This window comes from Sander lucioperca, chromosome 13, assembly GCF_008315115.2.
Source record: "Sander lucioperca isolate FBNREF2018 chromosome 13, SLUC_FBN_1.2, whole genome shotgun sequence".
Lineage (NCBI taxonomy): Eukaryota > Metazoa > Chordata > Actinopteri > Perciformes > Percidae > Sander > Sander lucioperca.
Window position 1 is genome coordinate 873,109 of NC_050185.1, and position 19,933 is coordinate 893,041.

Here is a 19,933-nt window from a genome sequence, read left to right on the forward strand (position 1 = left end):
TACATTACATTATACAAGTTTGCCAGATCAGGTAGCGGATCTGTAGTTCGAATGAACTGGACCATGTAATGTAATGGATAATTCCACTTCCAACCTGTAGGGGGACCGAAGTGGGAAAAGTTCTCTAATGTTGCTTTAAATTGAAAATCTACATTGGCTTAAGAAACCCTAACATGCCATGAGATGATACCAAAGTTCAGACAATACATGTAGATTTCAAGGTTTACTTCCTTGTTATTTTGCCAATCCCAAAGTACAACTTAAATGTAACCCCTTGGGGAGATCAATAAGAGCATACTGTTATTTCCCAAACAAAAAATATCAAAGATTTGGAAAAATGTAGTTACTAATGATTTATGTGTCCTGATAAACATCTGTATCTGTTCTAGTGTTAAGGTAAATACTCAAGAGGTAAAAAAAAAAGCATGTGCTCTTCAGTTTAAGTTACAGAGTCCAAACACAACAAAATAAAACATAAAATCAGGATATACTTTGATATATTTGAAGCAGTTTTATGTCTGAGTTGCTGGTCAACCTTATGTGAGCAGAACACGGTCCTTGGCAAATTTTGTGGTTGTGTCTGTTATGTTGGGTGGTATATGGAAGGTTAAAGCAGATTAGCCATGGGCACCATGACTGTACAAAATGTCATGACCGACATTGCCATACCGATAGCATGGCTGAAATTTGACCCAATATGATAGTTGGGGCTAGAACCTCAATTCCGTGACCATTCTCTGGCTAAGATGTTTTCATGATTGATTTGACTTCTATGGAACTTTTATAAAAAATTATATATTTTTTGTTAAAAGGTCTAAATCAATCATCAAAACATCTTAGCCCGATAATTGTCATGGAATTGAGGTTGTAGACCCAACTACGAGATACTTTTAAACAGTTTCTGTCTGAATTCATGCTTTTGCCTTTACAACTATGCTTTCACACAGGTGGTGTGTTGCTAAGTAGACCTCTCCTAAGGCAACCATAGACCTGTGCAAAGCAGTTTATCTCAGTGACATACAATTACAGCCTGAAGTTAAAGAGGACCAGTTGGTGACTAAGTTCCTCCTTTGGCCTTTACCCCTGTTCCTGAACAGTTGGAGCTGATCTACAGTAATTGAGACCGTTAGGCTCTCTGATACAAATTGAAGTATTCCGTTATATCTAAACCAGGCACCCTGAAACTCATCTAAACATTTAGCTCTGATGGAACCCAACACACCACAGGAAACACAGTTAACTTGTGTTAGCAGAAAAAGCACAAATATACGTAACTAATAACAATCATGTCTCTCCACCATGTGTGAAATACAATCTACCTGCAATTTGTTTTGAAGATTTCTGTTGTGAAAATTGTTAATTAAAGATACTGAATGGTAAGATTTGTTTTTGCTTTTACATGAAATCACTAAAAATGACTGTTGGGTAGTATACCTATCATTCAGTTTCAGAAACAGTAACTGATAATTTTAAATCCTGAACTATTAACCTTGTACTTTTACTGGTATCACATGAGAATCTCTTGAACCTGTGGAAACCACATGGCTGTGATGTCACGGAAGGTCCCTCAGTACTGTACAAAAAGATCAAGTGATGAGGAAGCGCGGCAGAGTCGAAGTGTGATTGTTAGTGAGTGTCAGAGATGGAAGTGAAGCTGCAGCTCAGCGTCTTCGTGTTACTCATACAGGGTGAGTCCTTTACTTTTAATACTTGTCGCCTGACATACTTTGTTAGGAAAAGTAGAGAAGATGAGCTGAATCTTACCATTAAAAACAGCTGATGAAGCGGCTGGAAGAGGACTTGCCTATGACAGATACAATACTGGTCTTTTTGATGGCAGTGTCGGATATTGCAAAATTCAATGGTTTATTGAGGAAAGTTTGGGCAAAATTCAAAACTCATGCTTTTTGAGGCATGTGGTATGTTTTACATGTAAAGCTTTTGATTTAGTCACCTATGATAAATTGCATCCCCATTTGGATTCTCAACCAATTTAATTTCAGTTTACTACATTTTATTCAATTATTTTAGACATTTCATTCTTGCATGCATGTTTATATATGAATATACTGTATGTCTCGGTTTATCGGTTCTCATGTGATGCATATATTTTAAATTGCATATAATATTTCCTGTGAAATGAAATGCTCTTTCTATATCAGGCTTTACAAATAAAAAAAATAGAATGTCTGAAACCCAATCACTAAAGTTTAGAGAAAACTCTCCAAAACATGTTGGCGTACAGTACGAAGTTTGTGTCTAAGTATTTTTCTGTGTATTTCATACATTTGTTCAGTCACAGTTCTGTAATATCTAACACACAACCCACGCATGTGAAAAAGTCCAGATGACCTGTGATCCTTCAAGCCCACTGCCCTCACTGCTGGTTTCAATATGCCCCCACAAATGTTTTCGTGGGGGCACAAAATTCGTCATTCTCACCCATAGGAAAGAAAAAGCCCCCGTTAGAAAACCTACAACATTTCTCCAGCCACGACTTTCTCTTTCACCATGAAAGAACTGACCACATTACTTCCTGTCACATAAGAAATACATTATACTGTATGTGTGACAGGGGGGTTGTTTCTTTTGCAGTTGCAGTAGGTGAACGGTTAAGTTTTCTTTCCTGTCACACCACCTCCATACACAAACACACACACATACACACACACACACACACACACACACACACACACACACACACACACACACACACACACTTAGATGAGTCAAACTGTGAGAAACAGGGTTTCAACTTCGGACACCTCTGTGTGCGAGGGAGGGAAACATATTATAATTCCAATAGACGTTTGCTCAACCGTTTGTGAAGAGTAGAAGGGTATAGCTGCCTGGAATTGGTGTTATCTTATGAAATGTTACATGTATTATCAAACTGTATGGCATGGAATTGACATTGTGCTCTGTGTCAAATTTCAAGGAAATTGATGTTTCTATTTATTTGATTGCAGTTTCACTGGCGGTCCAGCAGCGTGTGACTGTGATAAAAGGTCAGACACTCAGCTTAACCTGCCCGCTTACTAATGCTCACAAGACCAATGTCGACTGGAAGAACCCCGAAGGATATATCATGTTCTTTAATGCCGAGCGAGGTGAAGGTGACATACTTTGTGCTTCAATCGCACAACACATGTATAACAGTAACACACATTGTCAAATGTTTGGGCAAAAAAATTGCAAGAATCTCTAAGACTGTTGAATGAAGGATGTTAAACATATTTTCCCTCCCCTCACATGCTCCCAGCTTTAAAGGACAAGCGCTACCGCATCACAAATCTGTCGGAGTCAGAATTCAGCATCAGTATTTCCAATGTCACCTTCAAAGACGGAGGAAACTACACATGCTCTCAGTATCATGATCACACAACAGTGAGGAAAGTGGAGGTGACAGTGTTAGGTGAGAATAATGTTGCAGTTGACAGATTGTTTTATTATTAAGCCAGCAATGATATGACGTTGACAATGATTTTTCTTATAAGGGCTATAACCTTCACTGTGACTCGCCATGACCATTGTGTTAATGATTTAAGGAGCATTTCATTATAATGTTATAACATATGCTCTGGTGTTCATTATTTTAAAGGCCTTCCCAAAATGGAAGTAACAAAGCATAACGGAAAATTTGTGATAAAATGCACTGCTGAGGGGAACCACTATCCTCCCAAGATCTTCTGGAAATTGAATCGTGGGCCTGAAATTCTTGGTAAGTTGTTAATAACATCATAGTAATAATAGCTATGATTTAAGAGGAAATTCTTTAAAGCTTTAACCCAGAACATGTATGTCTGGAAAGAGGAAGCATGGAACGAGTTTCCAGAAGAAGTTGTATGTTACCCTTAAGTTAACTTTTTTAGGTTGTATACATTTAGTCTGTCAACAAATGTAGCCTAATGTACAATTATAAAGCTGGTTTGTAATTTATGTGACTTATTTATGGAATGTAAGTCATTTTCAATCATGACATTCATTGAATGTGAGTAATGAAATGAATGTGCTTTCAAATTGGTGTATATGATTTTTGTGTTGTTTGAGTCTGGAATAGAGGATTTTATATCCTGTAGCAGAAATTTTCCAATAAATTAGAATAAATGGCAAAAGCTACATAGCAAAAAAGAGGTGAACCAAAGTGAGGCATCGAAGGTAACATGAACATGACTCAGAAAGGCGCATCGCCTGCCATCTTTAGCTGTTGTTTGTGGGGCTGTATCTTGTGCTCTCTGCTCTTTTTAATGAGATGGTTTTTGTACAGCACTGTGACTGGCCCAGCTGTTTCAGAGAGATGAAACAAGCATTGGGACCTTTACGTTTTTATTTTATCCAATAGTTTTGTGCCTAGCGCAATGCATAGATGAACAAAAACAGCAGGTATGCTTGGAGCACTCACTGTTTTTGAACACTCCCTTGAACACAGCCCTTTGCACTGGCCATTGCGATTGCCCTTTTGTAGGCGTATCAAAATTAGATTCAGCAACCACAGAGTGGGCTCATCTCTTGATGACACTACCTTCCACAGTTACAGTAATCTCTACCCCCTTATGGTGGGTTAGTGGGTTGGCGGATGTTATTTCAAGCCCATGTGACAGCCATAACCTTTAAAATTGCTTAATTATTGTGTCCTTTAATGATGGAAACTCAACACTTTGATAAACATGTAGACCCACTCATTTTATTTTGGTGAAATTTGCATCCTGATAAAGTTCCCTTGGCCTTTGGAATTAAAATAGCCCCACATCATCACATACCCTTCACCATATGTCCGGCTACGGCGAAAGCTCTGCGTGGAGCCTCCACAGAACCATAAAACAGCCTTTATGCCCCCTGTATTTTCAGGAGGAACATTTATTTATTTACAATACATTATTCATTCACAAAGAAAATTGGTGTCCTTAAAGGTTGGATTTTTCCTCATTTTCTTAATTTAGGCATTCCTCTTTTTAGTCAACTTTAGCATGGGTTCATAAACTTATAAGCACCACTGTAAATTGTGAGTTCTCAGCAATGTCGTATTATGATTGAGTTTCTTTGACTACTGATGCTGCTGGTACATCTGCTTAGAAATGGATACTGATGTCATCTGTTCCATGCCACAGCACACGCCCAGGTCCACCATGGAGACAAAAAATATGTCTCAATGGATATGTTACAGCTTCACTCAGTGAAGAACAGAGTCACTGTGAAATGCCTTGTTCGCCATCCAGCGCTGCTCTCAAAACCTCTGATGAACTTTGTCATAATTCAACAACATCGTGAGTACAATTCACTTCCTTATTTTGAAGTTTTTTTTTTCTTTTTTTAAATTAATTATCTCTGTCTCTCTCACTCTCCCCCAGCTCCAATTTGAGTAAAAATGTCCCTTGCATTTTCCCAAACGTGTTTACTGAGAAGTACTTCTGTATAAAGGGTAATATTTGAGGAACAATGAAAGCGTAGGTGTGTCGTCACAAAACAGGGAAAGCACTGGAGAGGGTTTTTTCGCATTAGTTACTCCATGACACTGTCCGCAGCACTGCAGACTGTGAAACTTGACCAACCAAAAACAAAACACAAAACGGCCTCATGCAATTTCCTCTTTCTGTATGTCGCAAATAGTCTGGTTTCCTGTATTCATATGAAAAAGAAAAAAAAAAAAACATGTGTGATTTGCAGATTGTTTAAATGTCCGCGTGGATTTTCAATTTGATTTTCCATGAGTTGAATGCTTTTTCTGCTTAAAGTGCACATATTATGCTTTTTGGCTTTTTCCCTTTCCTTTATTGTGTTATATATCTTTTTCGTGCATGTTATAGGTTTACAAAGTGAAAGAGCCCAAAGTCCACCCCAAAGGGACTTACCATCTCCAACAGAAAACACTGTTCACAAACTGCTCCAAACAGCTCTATTGTAGTCCAGCCTTTACTTCAGAGACAAACGTGGTCACTTTGGAACACACGTTATAATGCTCGCCTAGCTGCTAGCATGGCACGCCCTCATACTCTGCTTCTGACTGGCTAGTAGTCCTTACCTAGGTACTGTCAGGGCACGCCCTCATACTCTGCTTCTGACTGGCTAGTAGTCCTTACCTAGGTACTGTCAGGGCACGCCCTCATACTCTGCTTCTGACTGGCTAGTAGTCCTTACCTAGGTACTGTCAGGGCCCTCATACTCTGCTTCTGACTGGCTAGTAGTCCTTACCTAGCTACTGCGCATGTGCGACTCCCAACAAAGATGGAACAGAAGTGAGCTAAAACAGAGATCTCAACACACAGGGTGAAAAGAGGAGCTGCAGCAATGTGCAGTACAACAAAAATATGGTGTTTTTTGAAAATTAAACCACATAAGCCTATTCTAGTACAACCTCTAAATACAATTATGATCCTGAAAATGTGCATAATATGAGCACTTTAAATAATAATGTAAACCCCCTCTCTGTCACAGTTACAAAGCCCCGGCGCACAACCACGACCAGATCACCCATAACCCAGCCTCGAGAGTCAACAGAGGGGCAGACAACAACAAGCAGCTCGTCCAGACATGGGAGAACAACAGTGTACCATCCAGCCACAGAGGTGGATAGGGCTTCATCACACAGCTCTCCACAGTTATCAACTGTTCCCTCCACTCAGCTGTTTTCCTCCAGTGAGCCAAAGACGGCCACTGCACCCACTGGACTTTCTCTGATCCCTGTTACATCCACAGACTCACAGCTCAACACTAGTGGTGAGTGACTTTTTTCATTTGTAATAATAATACATTTATTTTATATAGTGCTTTAAAAGGTACTCAAAGGCACTTTTAGGAGTGGGGGGAAAAGTCAATACAGCATAGTAGTATCACGATATTTTCCGTGGCAATACTGTATTGATACACAAACGCCGAGTATGGCTCTATTATTATTTAAATGTGTTGGTCAGTTTGTCTGCTTGACAATCCCATTTTGCAGCAATAAAACTGAAGTGAGATGAACAAACAGAGACATTTATCTTTTTAGATAAAACACATGTTGACAAAGACCTTTTTGGGACATCATTAGAAACTGGGAAAAAATTTGAAGATGGAAAAAAGGTAATGGCAATTTGTTTAAAATCGCAATCATATCATATCGCGATATTGTATCGTGACACAAGTATCGTGATTATATATCGTGACATAAGCAGTGGCGCAAAAAGTGAGTAGGCCTATGTGCTATATGCAGCGCATAGGGGCGCAGCACCATGGGGGTGCCAAAGCGATGGTAAAAATAATAACAACAAAAAAAATATATATTTTCTATATGTAGCTGCTGTTGTGCATTTCTAAATCATTTCTGCATTTCCTCAATGTTATTATATAACATTTTAGAGGACTAACAGGATAGAGTAGGCGCCCTGTCTCATAAGATTCCATCATAGAATGTTGACATACTGTAGAAGAGGGAGGCTGAGTGAGCAGGTACGAGCGTACGAGTAGTAAGTTGTGGTCTATGGAAAAAGAGCAAAGCAAAACAGCTGTTGGGGCTAAACAATAGAAATAGAAAGAGGGAAAAGGAGATGGCATGTCAGACCACTCTACCTCTGTCTCTCCCCTTCATGAAGTACAGCTGAGCTGACGGTACGTACTGCACAGCGAACTCAGAATAACGAACAGCGAAGTATGTGACCCATTCTAAAAAGTTTTTGTTTCTTTTTTTGTTTCTTAATAGGCATACATAAATCACAATCATACTAGGCTAAATATAGGCCACCATCTGGGCTTGCATGGCGGCAGGAAAAAGACACAGAGATTAGACACCGTGTGTGATGATTTCGGTACACCAAACGTAGATTTGCGCTCTGGAGTTCGGCTGATAAACTCTGCCATGAGACCCTGAATATCAGATCATCCAAAATGTCTTTGTGGACGTGAAGCAGTGCCATGTGTGAAAGTCTACTCTGAGTGATAGGACTACGGAGCCAGGTTTTCAGGCGGCGAAGACCTTTCGGAGCCAGCAGTAGACACTGGTAAACAGAGGCACAAGTGGATCAGCTGTTCTACGGTGAAGAGATCAGCTATTCCACCCCGGTGAAAAGCCCTCTTGTTACTAAAATCATCCATCTCTTCATCCCACCCCCCAAACATGACATACAAAATGTCGTGGAACAGAAACAACAACCAGAGATATTTATGCTAACTTCCTGTGAAGTTCTGTTAACCAACCTATTCACTGTGTCTTTTTTGGGGAAAAATGGTGCAGACAGAGATGGAAAGCCACTCACTACTCAAATCACATCAACCAGGGGTGATGATTAGGTTGCCAGAAATTGTCACAAACCGGGCATGTCGCTGATATACTTTAAAATAAATAAATAATAATAATAATAAATAAAATAAACCTTTATTATTTAAAGCCTGACATGATGATGTCTGGCACACTTTATTTTTTTTTTGGGGTATGCAGCAAAATTGTTGCTGCATACCGCTCTGACACTGGGTAGTTGCGCCCCTGGACATAAGTATTGTGAGGCCTCTGGTGATCCCCTCCCCTAGTAACGACTAGAGATAAATATTAAAAAGGTGCTGCAAAACCGCATAGAAACAAAAGGAAACAACTAAGATGTGAGGCTGGGGTGGGAGTATGACGGGGCAGGAGCTCAGTGAGGGAGGAGGAATGTGGGAGCCAGTATAGGAGGACTGGAGGGATGTGTGAGTGAGTCGACGGGCTGCTGAGTTTTGGATATATTGCAGATTTTTGAGGAATTTGGTGGGTGTGCCATACAGATTTGTATACTGGTTTTTATGTCACATGGACTTTAAGTGACAAAATATTCCACATTAGATGATGTAATGCAGAACATGAAGAAACGGTTTGATAGAAACAGGAGAAATCACACCAAAGAGATTACATGGCAGAATACATGTCCGATCAGATCAAATAGTGAATTATGGCATACCTCAAAGACTCATAAAGAAGTATTCATAAAACATAACAATAATGTCTACATTCATTTATTAAAATGTACAGTATCTAAAAAAGTAAAGTACACCGTAAATAACAATGTGGATTAATGAACCTTAAATGGGTTTTCCTCTATGCTCATCCCTTGTTTATTTCTCTGTAAAGCACATGTACAATATATAGCAGTCTGCCCGTGAGATGGAAACTACAGATATATCTCAGCTTTCACAGTGTATTTAAAACAGATGCATAACCACCACTATAGTTGTGATACTAGATTTGTTTCCTGTGACGGAAGTCTCAGAGTATAGTGTGAAACTCAGTCTCAGTATTCATACATTCTGATTAGTGGTGGAAGAAGTATTCAGATCCTTTACTTCAGTAAAAGTACTAATACCACACTGTCAAAATACTCTGTTACAAGTAAAAGTCCTGCATTGAAAAAGTTACTTCAGTAAAAGTTTCTAAGTGTCATCAGGGAAATGTACTTAAAGTATTAAAAGTAAAAGTACTTAATGCAGAAAAATCCTCACATTGTAGAAAGTGTAAAGGATCCAAACAGTTGTGTGTTTAATGGTCTAATCATTTCAGCAACTGTCGGCCTGTATATTGTCGGGTAGTTTAAGTTATAATAAAACATCAACTACAACAAACTACATGTGTTTTGTGTGCAGAAATCTTAATGTGTAAAGTAACTAGTAATTAAGTAAGTACAATATTTCTCTCTGAAACATAGCGGAGTAGAAGTAGAAAGTTGCATGAAAAGAAAAGACTCAAGTAAAGTACAAATACCTCAACATTTGGACTGAAGTACAGTACTGGAGTAAATGTACTTAGTCACATTCCACCACTGATTCTGAGGATGGAACCGTGAGGCATCATGCAGTTAAGGAGCCTTTCTGGGATCAAACTAAATGCTGTTTACATTTTCTTAAATATTTCAACCCCAAGGTTTTCAACTTTAAACACATCATCAAGGATCATTTGTCAGAGATAAATGAATTTTGACATTAAAAGTTACACAGGACCTTACAGTTTCTTCTTAAATGGAATTCAGTTATCCATCTGCTCGTCTTCATGCATTACATAAATAATTTTCTTAAAAGAAATTCTATTCTATTTTCTCATGAGGCTTATTTATCAAAAAGTCTTTATTCTTCATTTCTCTGTATTATCAGGCTCAACCAGGAGGAATGACATCACCATAAATGCAACAAGCACAACAGGTATGATATCCAGTGAGATTATATGACAAACTATTCTTGACAAATGTCAGTCTGATCCCACCTAGTGGTGATTTTGAACAACCACAATTGAGTTGTTCCATTTAGAAAACAGGCTGCAGCAGTTTATGTTAGTCTGTGTTATTGATTGCACCTTTCATCTTCATAATTCCTTAAAGGCTGGACATCTGAGACAACAGAGGCGATCACATCCCATAATCGCACAGTGGGAAACACAACAGGTACATTCACACTGTCATTAGTGTCTGCATGGTGGAGACTAAAGTTCTGTTGCTCTGGTATGAAAATGATAACAGTCAGATAACAGACTTGCTTTTACACATAGTATAAATGCATAGGATTAAAATACAGTAAAATTGATGAAGTCTTTGCTGAACTTAACTACGAGCATTCTGTTAATTCCAGGGAGCTTTAATGACCCAAAGATGCAGATAGAAACTAGAAGTTCATCATTACTGGTCTTCCTGGTTACATGCCTGATCGTCAGTCTTCTGGTGGTGGTGATTTTTTTTGCCATCAAGCTGAGGAGAGCGCACATTACCTGGAAGAGAGGTAAGCAGATATTCCCATTTTCTGCATCTTGTAGTTAAGTTGCAAGCACTTTTTTAAATTTTAAATTTTTTAAATGTACAGTATTTAAAAAAAAAAAAACATTTGACAGTTTTTGTTGTTACAGAGAATGAGGACTCTGATCCATCAGTTGATAGCAGTAAATCAAAATCAAGCCAGGAAGACAAGAACTCCCAAGGACAAAGGCGAAGAGGTAAGCAGATTCAGCACTGTGGCCAGAAGAAATATACTGAAAAACATTTGTGTCAGCAGAGACTGTAATCCAACTGCAAACATTCAAATTCCTCTTGTTCCCATGACATGCTTTGTGAACACATTGTTGAGGTGAATTCTGGGCGTATTGCTATCTTGAAGCAGCGGGAAGTGATCACGCCATTGACCAACAAAAACCTGATTTAAAGTCAATAGCAGCATTTCATTGTTATTTTAACAGCACATTAGTAAAATGGGCCTAGGTTTATGCACAGTGTGCACGCACTATGCTTGTTACACACAGGGACGCGCAGCAGCACACACACACATGCAGAAGATTACCAATAAAAATATTACGGTGCAAATCCGCCATTATAATAGCAATGCTCCAAGGTCCAAACGCACCTGGCTTTTAAAGGGAATGGGAGATGATCTCTGATTGGTTTATTGCATGTTACGCCCAAAATAAGCAATATTTTAGTCAGAAATTACTTCATAATCTAAAAAAGGTACCTAACTGATGATAACAAAATAAATTAAAGGACACAATTAGACATTCACCTAACTCTCAGTATGAAGAATCAATGCATTAATGTGTGCATGTAAACATGACCACTGTAGCTAAATATTTTTAAACCAGATCCGTGTATCTACTGATAAAATAAGGCCATGTTTCATTAACATCAGGGTGCTGTTTCCTTGTCTACAGTAAATGTCAGGGATCAGCCCTGCACCCAGTGTAGAATTTTGTTTTTTTTAAGATTATTTTTTTTGTGTTTTTTTCACACTAAGATTAATGAAGACACTAAGTACAACCCTTTCCGCCATCAAACTAGCAAAAGTGGATTTGGACACGCCCTAAACACACCAGTGCCAGGTGCTTCACGCCGTGTGCTTAGATCGTTAAAATAGGACCTGTAGAAGGGTTGTGCTATGGGTTGAAATTCAATGTGATTAATATTGAATGCAACTTTTAGCTATAGGATTGAATTAAGCTCAGTAAAACATGCTGGGAGAGTGTTTGCTGAATGTTGGCAGCCTTGGGAGAAAAAGACACATGCTTTCCACTAGTCAGTCAGGAAATAAAGGTTACTTTTACCCAGATGAGGAGGCCAAGAAATCCAATCAGATAATATGAGTTTAATTCAACAGAATTCAATAAAACATATATTAAACATTTTACGTTAACTTCTGGTAAACCCTTCTTTTAGTACGGTTTCTGTATATGCACATCAATGTGTATCTGTATTTTGTACATACATTTGTATATTCTAATAGTCTTATTAGACTGCTAATTAATTTTGTTCCTGAATTCATTTTATTTGACAGTAAACAAGTGACTAATTCAATTTGCTATGCAGTTCAAGCCTTCAGTCTCTGGTGACACACTTGTCTTTCCACAGACCAACAGGGCAGTGACCTGTTTCTGTATGAATCTCCGGTTGTAAAATGCTAAAATTCTCTCTCTCTCTCTCTCTCTCTCTCTCTCTCAGGGCTCTTTAACACGGCATTCACACGGTACGAAGTTGAAAAACCAGCTGTGATAACCTCGGTGATAAACCCAGCTGCGATGGCAGACACAGAGAGTGAAAACAAAGAGCAGACGTCTCCACCTCAAACCCCGGGACAAACTTCTGCCAAGTGTGACATAAGGGAGACAGAGCTGTAACAATCTATTCAGATCAGCAATGTCATTTACACCGTTATCATGCTCACAGATTAAGCTGATTAGCTTTTTTACCGCACTTGTAAAAAAAGTTAATGTTTACACATAAAATAATGATGTAACTTGCTAGTACTGTATTGTACCGTGTAAATACTGTATATTTTGTGTTTGAATGTACCAATAAATTCTATTTTGCTACAACACAATGGCATCTTTTTTTCAAAACATGGATGAGTGATGTTTTAGGGAAATAGTAATAACTGAATGTAGCTTGGGCTATCCCAATCGAGGCTCCGCCTCTGCACCCAGAGACACATCTTTAACCTCACTGCCTAGCCATAAGGTAACCACCAGGGGTTAAAGTGGGCTGGAACGATCCGGAACTGCACTCCTGCACCTTCGAATAATTAATAAATAAATCTGAAAACTACTGAAAAGTAAATGAATCTGATTTGCAGTTTCATACATCAGTGAGATTGTAGCCTACAGATAGGCGGAAGAGGAGAGGAGGGCTAAACTAAAGCTAACTCCTCATTGGCTATATCTACCAAGTGTTATATATATTTTTATCACTGATTGGTCAGTTTGGTGTCACAGTGTGTAGCAAGTCAGTGTTTAATTTGAATGCATCCAGTTATTATGACATTACTATGCTCTTTGTTGGATGCATTGCAATCTGCATACTGTATACTACATCTAGTGTGGTCTGTTGTATTGGCAGGAGTCTGGGGTGTCAGACCAGGGGGAAAAAGGGGACTAAGTATACTATACAGGATACAAATATACTAGAATGAGTAGCTGTGGATGCAGTAATAGAAAAGGGCAGTTAGAGAATGTATAGGATCTAGAATGTTGTGCAACGCCCCTGATGGTAGTGTTTGCAGTGGTGCAGAATGTACTGCTGATAGTGTTTGCAGTTGTTAAGACTTTTTGTGACTTGTCATACTGTTGGACAGAGATGTTTGTGTTATTTGAAAATATGATGAAATATAATGAATATTAAGTGAATTCATTTACAGTAGCCTACGTTTGTGGTGAGGCTTGACTTAGCAGTATTTTTGCAGAGGTAATTTGATTCGTTGTGGTGGTTGCCGGAAGCAAAATGATCTATACGTAATGTATATATAATACATCCATCATGGTCTATACGGTTTTTCTTATATACTGTCTATGGGTTTTGCCCATATAGACTGTATCATTTTTATTTTATGTCATCGGTTTAGCCACGCCCCGAGGTCTATGACAGGATTAAATCCCTCCTGCTGGCCTCTACATACCTTCTCGAATCGAAGTATAAGACAATTCTATTGTCTAATTATACACATAAATACTTCATATGGATATACAATCTCTGATGAAAGGGTCGTTTGTCTAACTACATCTCGTATCACCAGACAAAGATATCGCCTTGAACCACGCGGCCGCCATTCACAAGATTCACAATGATTATGAAATACAGGAAATAGGCGGGATCGTTATTAGCGTCATCAAAACATCATTGGTGGACCGTTGAGGAAAGACTCAGAGACTCGACGTCTGATTGGCTGCTTTGCCGGTGATATATATAGCTCTGAGAACAGTCCGTCCTCCCTTTCCCTCCTCATACCGGCAAGGACAAGTCAGCCTCGCCACTGTCCATTCCAACCCAACATCTAAATTCATCTTTGGTTCAACAATTCGGTAAGTGCTAGCTACTTCGATTAGTCACAACAATATGTTATGTTATGTTCTTTAGTACACATTCCCCACACCTCGCAACGTTAGGTTGCTTCAATTGGGTAACGTTAGCCTTAGCGTTTTGCTCACTCACTGTCGGTAACGCTATTTACTCTTGGTTTTTAATTACTGGTGCTGAGTGCAGAAGATGTAGAAGATTCTAATTCATGTGCTTGTATAGGCTCACGTCGAGTTTTAGCTGAAGCTAACGTTAGCTACTTAGCGGAGTGGGGAGGGTGGGGGTAGGGATTCTGAGACGTTCGAGAATGTTCTCGAACAAACGTTGTCAAGCTAGCCAGAATCTGAACAGACTTCCGGTTGAGTTTTCAGAATTTATCGCCATGCGCCTTAAATTGTCTTACACTTCAGTCGAACTGTTATAATCAAGCTCTTCCAGTTTAGTTTAATTACTTGTTTGGATTTTTAAAAGAGAAATGCTTTATTTAATCCCCAATTCCCGGTTTTAACTGTAGCTGTTGTGGCAAACTTAACTTCTCATTGTCACATGGCCAGAATTAGCGCCATGCGCTCTGCCCTAGCTTTTGCAGCCTAGTTGGTGGCCCTTGGCTTTATTAACACAAGAACACCCTTTTTATTTAAACGTAGAGATGGAAATGACTATTTTATAAATCCCTTCTTTGTTATTTAAAATGGTATGCCTAAGCCACCATTTCCTTTGGGCAACTAGGTTGCTTAAATCATTTGGCACAGAGTCGTTGTTTGTATCCTTCATGTAATCCTCAGTTGAGTTTAACTGGTTTACCTCTGCTCTACTGCAATAAGTTTCTTGGTTTGCATTTATTTGAATTTATCTCAACTGAAGGTTGTTTCCGTATACGTCATGCTATGACTCATTACTTGTATACAGCTTCAATATAATTAGCTTTCATATTCGATTCTAATTTGAAGTTATACTTTAGTGTTATGATCTGTCAACTGTTTCTGTCTGACACAAATTTCAAACTGTAATATCACACTGAATAATGAATAATTATTTTCTAATTTCTGTAGGAAATATGTCTAAGGGACCAGCAGTTGGCATTGATCTTGGGACCACCTACTCCTGTGTTGGTGTGTTCCAGCATGGCAAAGTTGAAATCATTGCCAATGACCAAGGCAACAGGACCACACCCAGCTACGTGGCCTTCACAGATTCTGAGAGGCTGATCGGAGATGCAGCCAAGAATCAGGTTGCCATGAACCCCACCAACACAGTTTTTGGTAAGAATACTTTTTTTGTATTGAATAGTGAGTCTTTGTCACTCTTCTGACCAACGGCAACACATTTTAGTGTTATTAGTGGTCTTTAAACGTGAGACAAAAATGACAAGACTGAAAAATATAAATGGTAAATTACCTAGTAAAGCACTTTCACTGTGATGACGATTTTCCTGCCATTCGTAGTTTCCACCAGAGGTTGAAAGACCAAAGATGGCCCAACTCCTTCCTTGGATGTCTGAGTGATCTTCTTTATGGAAGCTCACATTACAGATATTTTCCCCAGTTTTTAAAAAGCTCCCTTTGTGTTTTACAGATGCCAAACGACTTATTGGGCGTAGGTTTGACGACACAGTTGTACAGTCGGATATGAAGCACTGGCCATTTAATGTAATCAATGACAACACCCGTCCCAAGGTTCAGGTCGAGTACAAGGGCGAGACCAAGTCCTTCTACCCAGAGGAGATCTCATCTATGGTGCTGACAAAGATGAAGGAGATTGCTGAAGCCTACCTCGGAAAAGTATGTAATTTGGCATAGCTCGGGACAAAATAAGACAAGCTTTGATGTAAATTATGCTAATGTTTGGCTTGTTTCTCTTTTAGACTGTCAACAATGCTGTAGTTACGGTACCCGCCTACTTCAATGACTCCCAGCGCCAGGCCACCAAAGATGCTGGCACAATCTCTGGCCTCAACGTTCTGCGTATCATCAATGAACCAACCGCTGCTGCCATCGCCTATGGGTTGGACAAGAAGGTAAGGAAACTTGGAACAAAATACTTAAATGATTAAACAGTGTCTGACCAAATTGAGGTAGTCCATCAGACCGCTTTGGAAAAGGTTAACACAAATTTAATTTCAGGTTGGGTCTGAAAGGAACGTCCTCATCTTTGATCTTGGTGGTGGCACCTTTGATGTGTCCATCTTGACCATCGAGGATGGCATCTTTGAGGTCAAGTCCACTGCTGGAGACACTCATCTTGGTGGGGAAGATTTTGACAACCGCATGGTCAACCACTTCATCGCAGAGTTCAAGCGCAAGTACAAGAAGGACATCAGTGACAACAAGAGAGCCGTCCGTCGTCTGCGCACCGCTTGTGAGAGGGCAAAGCGCACCCTGTCTTCCAGCACCCAGGCCAGCATTGAGATCGACTCTCTGTACGAGGGAGTTGACTTCTACACCTCAATCACCAGGGCTCGTTTTGAGGAGCTCAACGCGGACCTCTTCCGTGGCACCTTGGACCCCGTGGAGAAGTCACTCCGTGACGCCAAGATGGATAAAGGGCAGATTCATGACATCGTGTTGGTCGGTGGCTCAACCCGTATCCCCAAGATCCAGAAGCTGCTTCAGGATTTCTTCAATGGAAAGGAGCTCAACAAGAGCATCAATCCAGATGAAGCTGTGGCTTACGGAGCTGGTGAGTGTCTTGCGCCAGATGGATGCACACATTTCTTTATTCTCTTCAGTTTGCATTGTGAGCAGCACAACTGTAGGAGCTGAAGGTCATGGCCCTTGATAACTTAAGCTGAGTGTCTAACTTAAAATGTTGGTTGCTTGTATTTACAGCTGTCCAGGCTGCCATTCTGTCTGGTGACAAGTCTGAGAATGTCCAGGACTTGCTGCTGCTGGATGTCACCCCTCTGTCCCTGGGTATCGAGACTGCTGGAGGTGTCATGACTGTCCTGATCAAACGAAACACCACCATTCCTACCAAGCAGACTCAGACCTTCACCACCTACTCTGACAACCAGCCTGGTGTGCTCATCCAGGTAAGCAAACGTTCATTTTAACGGCCTCAATTTCGCAGTGATGACGTTTATTCCTGCCATTCGTAGTTTCCACCAGAGGTCGCAAGACCAAAGATGGCACTGACCTTCCTTGGATGTCTGAGCGAAATAAAATTGTCTGAACTGTAAACACATCGTTTCAAAGTCATCTGCTTAACTGGGCGTACTTCAACAGGTCTATGAGGGTGAGCGTGCCATGACCAGGGACAACAACCTCCTGGGCAAGTTTGAGCTGACAGGCATCCCTCCTGCTCCCCGTGGTGTTCCCCAGATCGAGGTGACATTTGATATTGATGCCAATGGCATCATGAACGTCTCTGCTGTGGACAAGAGCACTGGCAAGGAGAACAAGATCACAATCACCAATGACAAGGGTGAGTTTACTTTTTTTCCTATATAGATGTAATCTCAAAATGTACTGTGACAAAATATTGACTATTTGCAATTTGTTCACAGGTCGACTCAGCAAGGAGGACATTGAGCGCATGGTCCAGGAGGCTGAGAAGTACAAGGCTGAAGATGACGTCCAGCGTGACAAGGTGTCTGCTAAGAACGGCCTGGAGTCGTATGCTTTCAACATGAAGTCGACTGTGGAGGATGAAAAGCTTGCTGGCAAGATCAGTGATGATGACAAGACGAAGATTTTGGAGAAGTGCAACGAGGTCATTAGCTGGCTGGACAAGAACCAGGTAAATCTTTTACATCGTTTTCTTTTTTTTTTTGGCATGATAAAGGCCAGAACACTAATGTGTCATCTTTTGCAGACTGCCGAGAGGGAGGAGTATGAACATCAACAGAAGGAGCTGGAGAAGGTGTGCAACCCCATCATCACCAAACTGTACCAGACAGCTGGAGGCATGCCTGGTGGTATGCCAGAAGGCATGCCTGGTGGCTTCCCTGGAGCTGGTGGCGCTGCACCTGGCGGTGGATCCTCCGGACCAACCATTGAGGAGGTCGACTAAAACATTCATCACTTCAGCTGCTACGCTGACATTTTTTCCAAGAAAGTAACCCTCTTATAGCACAAGTTACAACAAGCTAAAGAGTGTAAAAAAAAAATAAAACTGGGTTCAGGGATTACTCTTATTGCATGGTTTGGGACTGGGAAATACTTGTTGTATGCACAATTGAGCTGTAAGTTCTCATGTGGAGACATGTCTCAATTGTTTTGAATACTGGGATGTCACTGCTTTGACAATAAAAAAATCTTAACCCTCTCCCTGACAATATTTGTCTTTTATGCTCTGCAGAGCCCTTCAGTTAGATGCTGATAATGAACCACATAGTAGCTTTTTATGTTAGAATGTGATCAACAATGTTTTCTATAATGGCTGCTTTGCTTTTGACCAGTGGCTTTAAGTAAAACTGACATGGAAACACTGGACTGCTACATAGAACTAGAACCTTACTAGCTGTAAAGTGTTTTACTGTAACCTAATATAATGCAAGTCATGCAATATAGTACATGCGACTGAAAATAAACCACCTGGTGTGAGGAAAATCGCAATTGCAAGTCTATAGCGACATCTGCTGGTCAAAGCGAGTTTGACAATCTCAGCTAAAGTGGTATGTGAAGCCCTCTAACATAAGTAAAACCACTTTCGGACGTAGTGCAACAAACTTCTGTTAAGTAATTGCAGTATTTTGCGATGCAGACCCAGTATTTCAAAGATGAGGTACTGGGCGCATGCAGCAAGTGTGAAATGCTGAGGGTGATACTTCAAATTATTGCCGAGTGGGGGACTTTGAATGCTAAGTATTTAAAATGGTCAGTCTAATTTGACATCCCAACACAAAACGGCTGTTACATCAACCAATATCACACGAATGCACGGCAGACATAAATGGCTAGGTCAATGATTCCATTTCAGGGAACTTGTATTGTGCATGCTTTCCTGACGGCATACATGTAACGGAGCCATTCATTTGTAGTTATACCTTTTTCTGGTGGTGACGAAATGTCTGCCGCGAAAACACATACATCCATGATTCGGATTCGTATGTGATTATATTATAATATAATATAAGCACATACGAATCATGTTCATGGTGTGAACTCTTGTATTAAAAAAAGTCGGAGCTTTTACGAGGGGCACTTAAAGGCAGCATGTGTGCGTCGGCGTTTCTATGGTAACATTGCTGTGGAGTACTGAGAGGAAAACAGGTGAGTATCTAAACGAGTTCACTTTTTTCCCCTGAATGTTTAATTAACACGGCACATTTTAGTGTTTTTTCATTGGTACTATAACGTTAAATACATGACGTTGATATGTTTAAGTGTTTTAAACTGATGTTCCTTCTGTTTTTACCCCATCGCTATGGTCGTTTTGCCAAATATGACGTTACGATAGCTGCTAAGCTAACGTTAGCTGACAGATCGCTTTTAAACTAACCTTTACCATAGTCTCCACTGTCAGACCTATCTCCACAGCGCTGTGTCGGCCATATCACTTACTTTTACTAGGTAATATCGTTAAGGTAAAAGATGACAGACAAGGCTACCGTTCTATTTACACTTCACAAACGGTAACGTTATAACAACAGTTACGTTACCCCTTTTCTTTAGTTGGAGGGGTTTATTGGAGGGAAAATACACAACTATTTCTTCTTTCACTTCAATAACATTAAT

General features: G+C 40.0%; 2 protein-coding genes and 2 non-coding genes across 7 annotated transcripts; all 4 read left to right on the forward strand.

Moving 5' to 3' along the window:
• Nucleotides 1–1,610: 1,610 nt before the first annotated feature.
• LOC116058074 (cytotoxic and regulatory T-cell molecule) lies at nucleotides 1,611–12,783 on the forward strand. Of its 4 annotated transcripts, none has more exons than XM_031310682.1 (11): nucleotides 1,611–1,688; nucleotides 2,970–3,116; nucleotides 3,263–3,415; nucleotides 3,602–3,721; nucleotides 5,109–5,264; nucleotides 6,433–6,714; nucleotides 10,087–10,134; nucleotides 10,311–10,373; nucleotides 10,558–10,704; nucleotides 10,814–10,915; nucleotides 12,408–12,783. In XM_031310682.1, the coding sequence occupies exons 1-11, from the start codon at nucleotides 1,643–1,645 to the stop codon at nucleotides 12,581–12,583; spliced, it is 1,440 nt and encodes a 479-aa protein (XP_031166542.1). In that variant the 5' UTR covers nucleotides 1,611–1,642; the 3' UTR covers nucleotides 12,584–12,783. The 4 variants fall into 4 exon arrangements, with proteins under 4 accessions (XP_031166542.1, XP_031166544.1, XP_031166543.1 ...); XM_031310684.1 differs by having other exon boundaries at nucleotides 10,829–10,915; XM_031310683.1 differs by having other exon boundaries at nucleotides 2,970–3,110.
• A 1,220-nt stretch (nucleotides 12,784–14,003) lies between these two features.
• On the forward strand, nucleotides 14,004–18,521 carry hspa8 (heat shock protein 8). Its single transcript, XM_031310681.2, has 9 exons — nucleotides 14,004–14,260; nucleotides 15,308–15,517; nucleotides 15,831–16,036; nucleotides 16,120–16,272; nucleotides 16,379–16,934; nucleotides 17,084–17,286; nucleotides 17,480–17,678; nucleotides 17,761–17,993; nucleotides 18,069–18,521. Exons 2-9 carry the CDS (start codon nucleotides 15,313–15,315, stop codon nucleotides 18,264–18,266), a joined length of 1,953 nt encoding a protein of 650 aa, XP_031166541.1. The 5' UTR covers nucleotides 14,004–14,260; nucleotides 15,308–15,312; the 3' UTR covers nucleotides 18,267–18,521.
• LOC116058340 lies at nucleotides 15,668–15,760 on the forward strand. Its single transcript, XR_004107017.1, has one exon. It is a non-coding gene; the product is annotated as a small nucleolar RNA SNORD14 (small nucleolar RNA).
• On the forward strand, nucleotides 17,319–17,411 carry LOC116058341. Its single transcript, XR_004107018.1, has one exon. It is a non-coding gene; the product is annotated as a small nucleolar RNA SNORD14 (small nucleolar RNA).
• Nucleotides 18,522–19,933: the final 1,412 nt, after the last annotated feature.

Coding starts and splice junctions, on each gene's coding strand:
- LOC116058074 (XM_031310682.1), top strand. CDS start 1,643: ATGGAAGTGAAGCTGCAGCTCAGCGTCTTCGTGTTACTCATACAGG. Junction 1,689..2,969: donor CTTCGTGTTACTCATACAGG/GTGAGTCCTTTA, acceptor ATTTGATTGCAG/TTTCACTGGCGGTCCAGCAG. Junction 5,265..6,432: donor TGTCATAATTCAACAACATC/GTGAGTACAATT, acceptor TCTCTGTCACAG/TTACAAAGCCCCGGCGCACA.
- hspa8 (XM_031310681.2), top strand. CDS start 15,313: ATGTCTAAGGGACCAGCAGTTGGCATTGATCTTGGGACCACCTACTCC. Junction 17,679..17,760: donor CACAATCACCAATGACAAGG/GTGAGTTTACTT, acceptor ATTTGTTCACAG/GTCGACTCAGCAAGGAGGAC. Junction 17,994..18,068: donor GCTGGCTGGACAAGAACCAG/GTAAATCTTTTA, acceptor CATCTTTTGCAG/ACTGCCGAGAGGGAGGAGTA.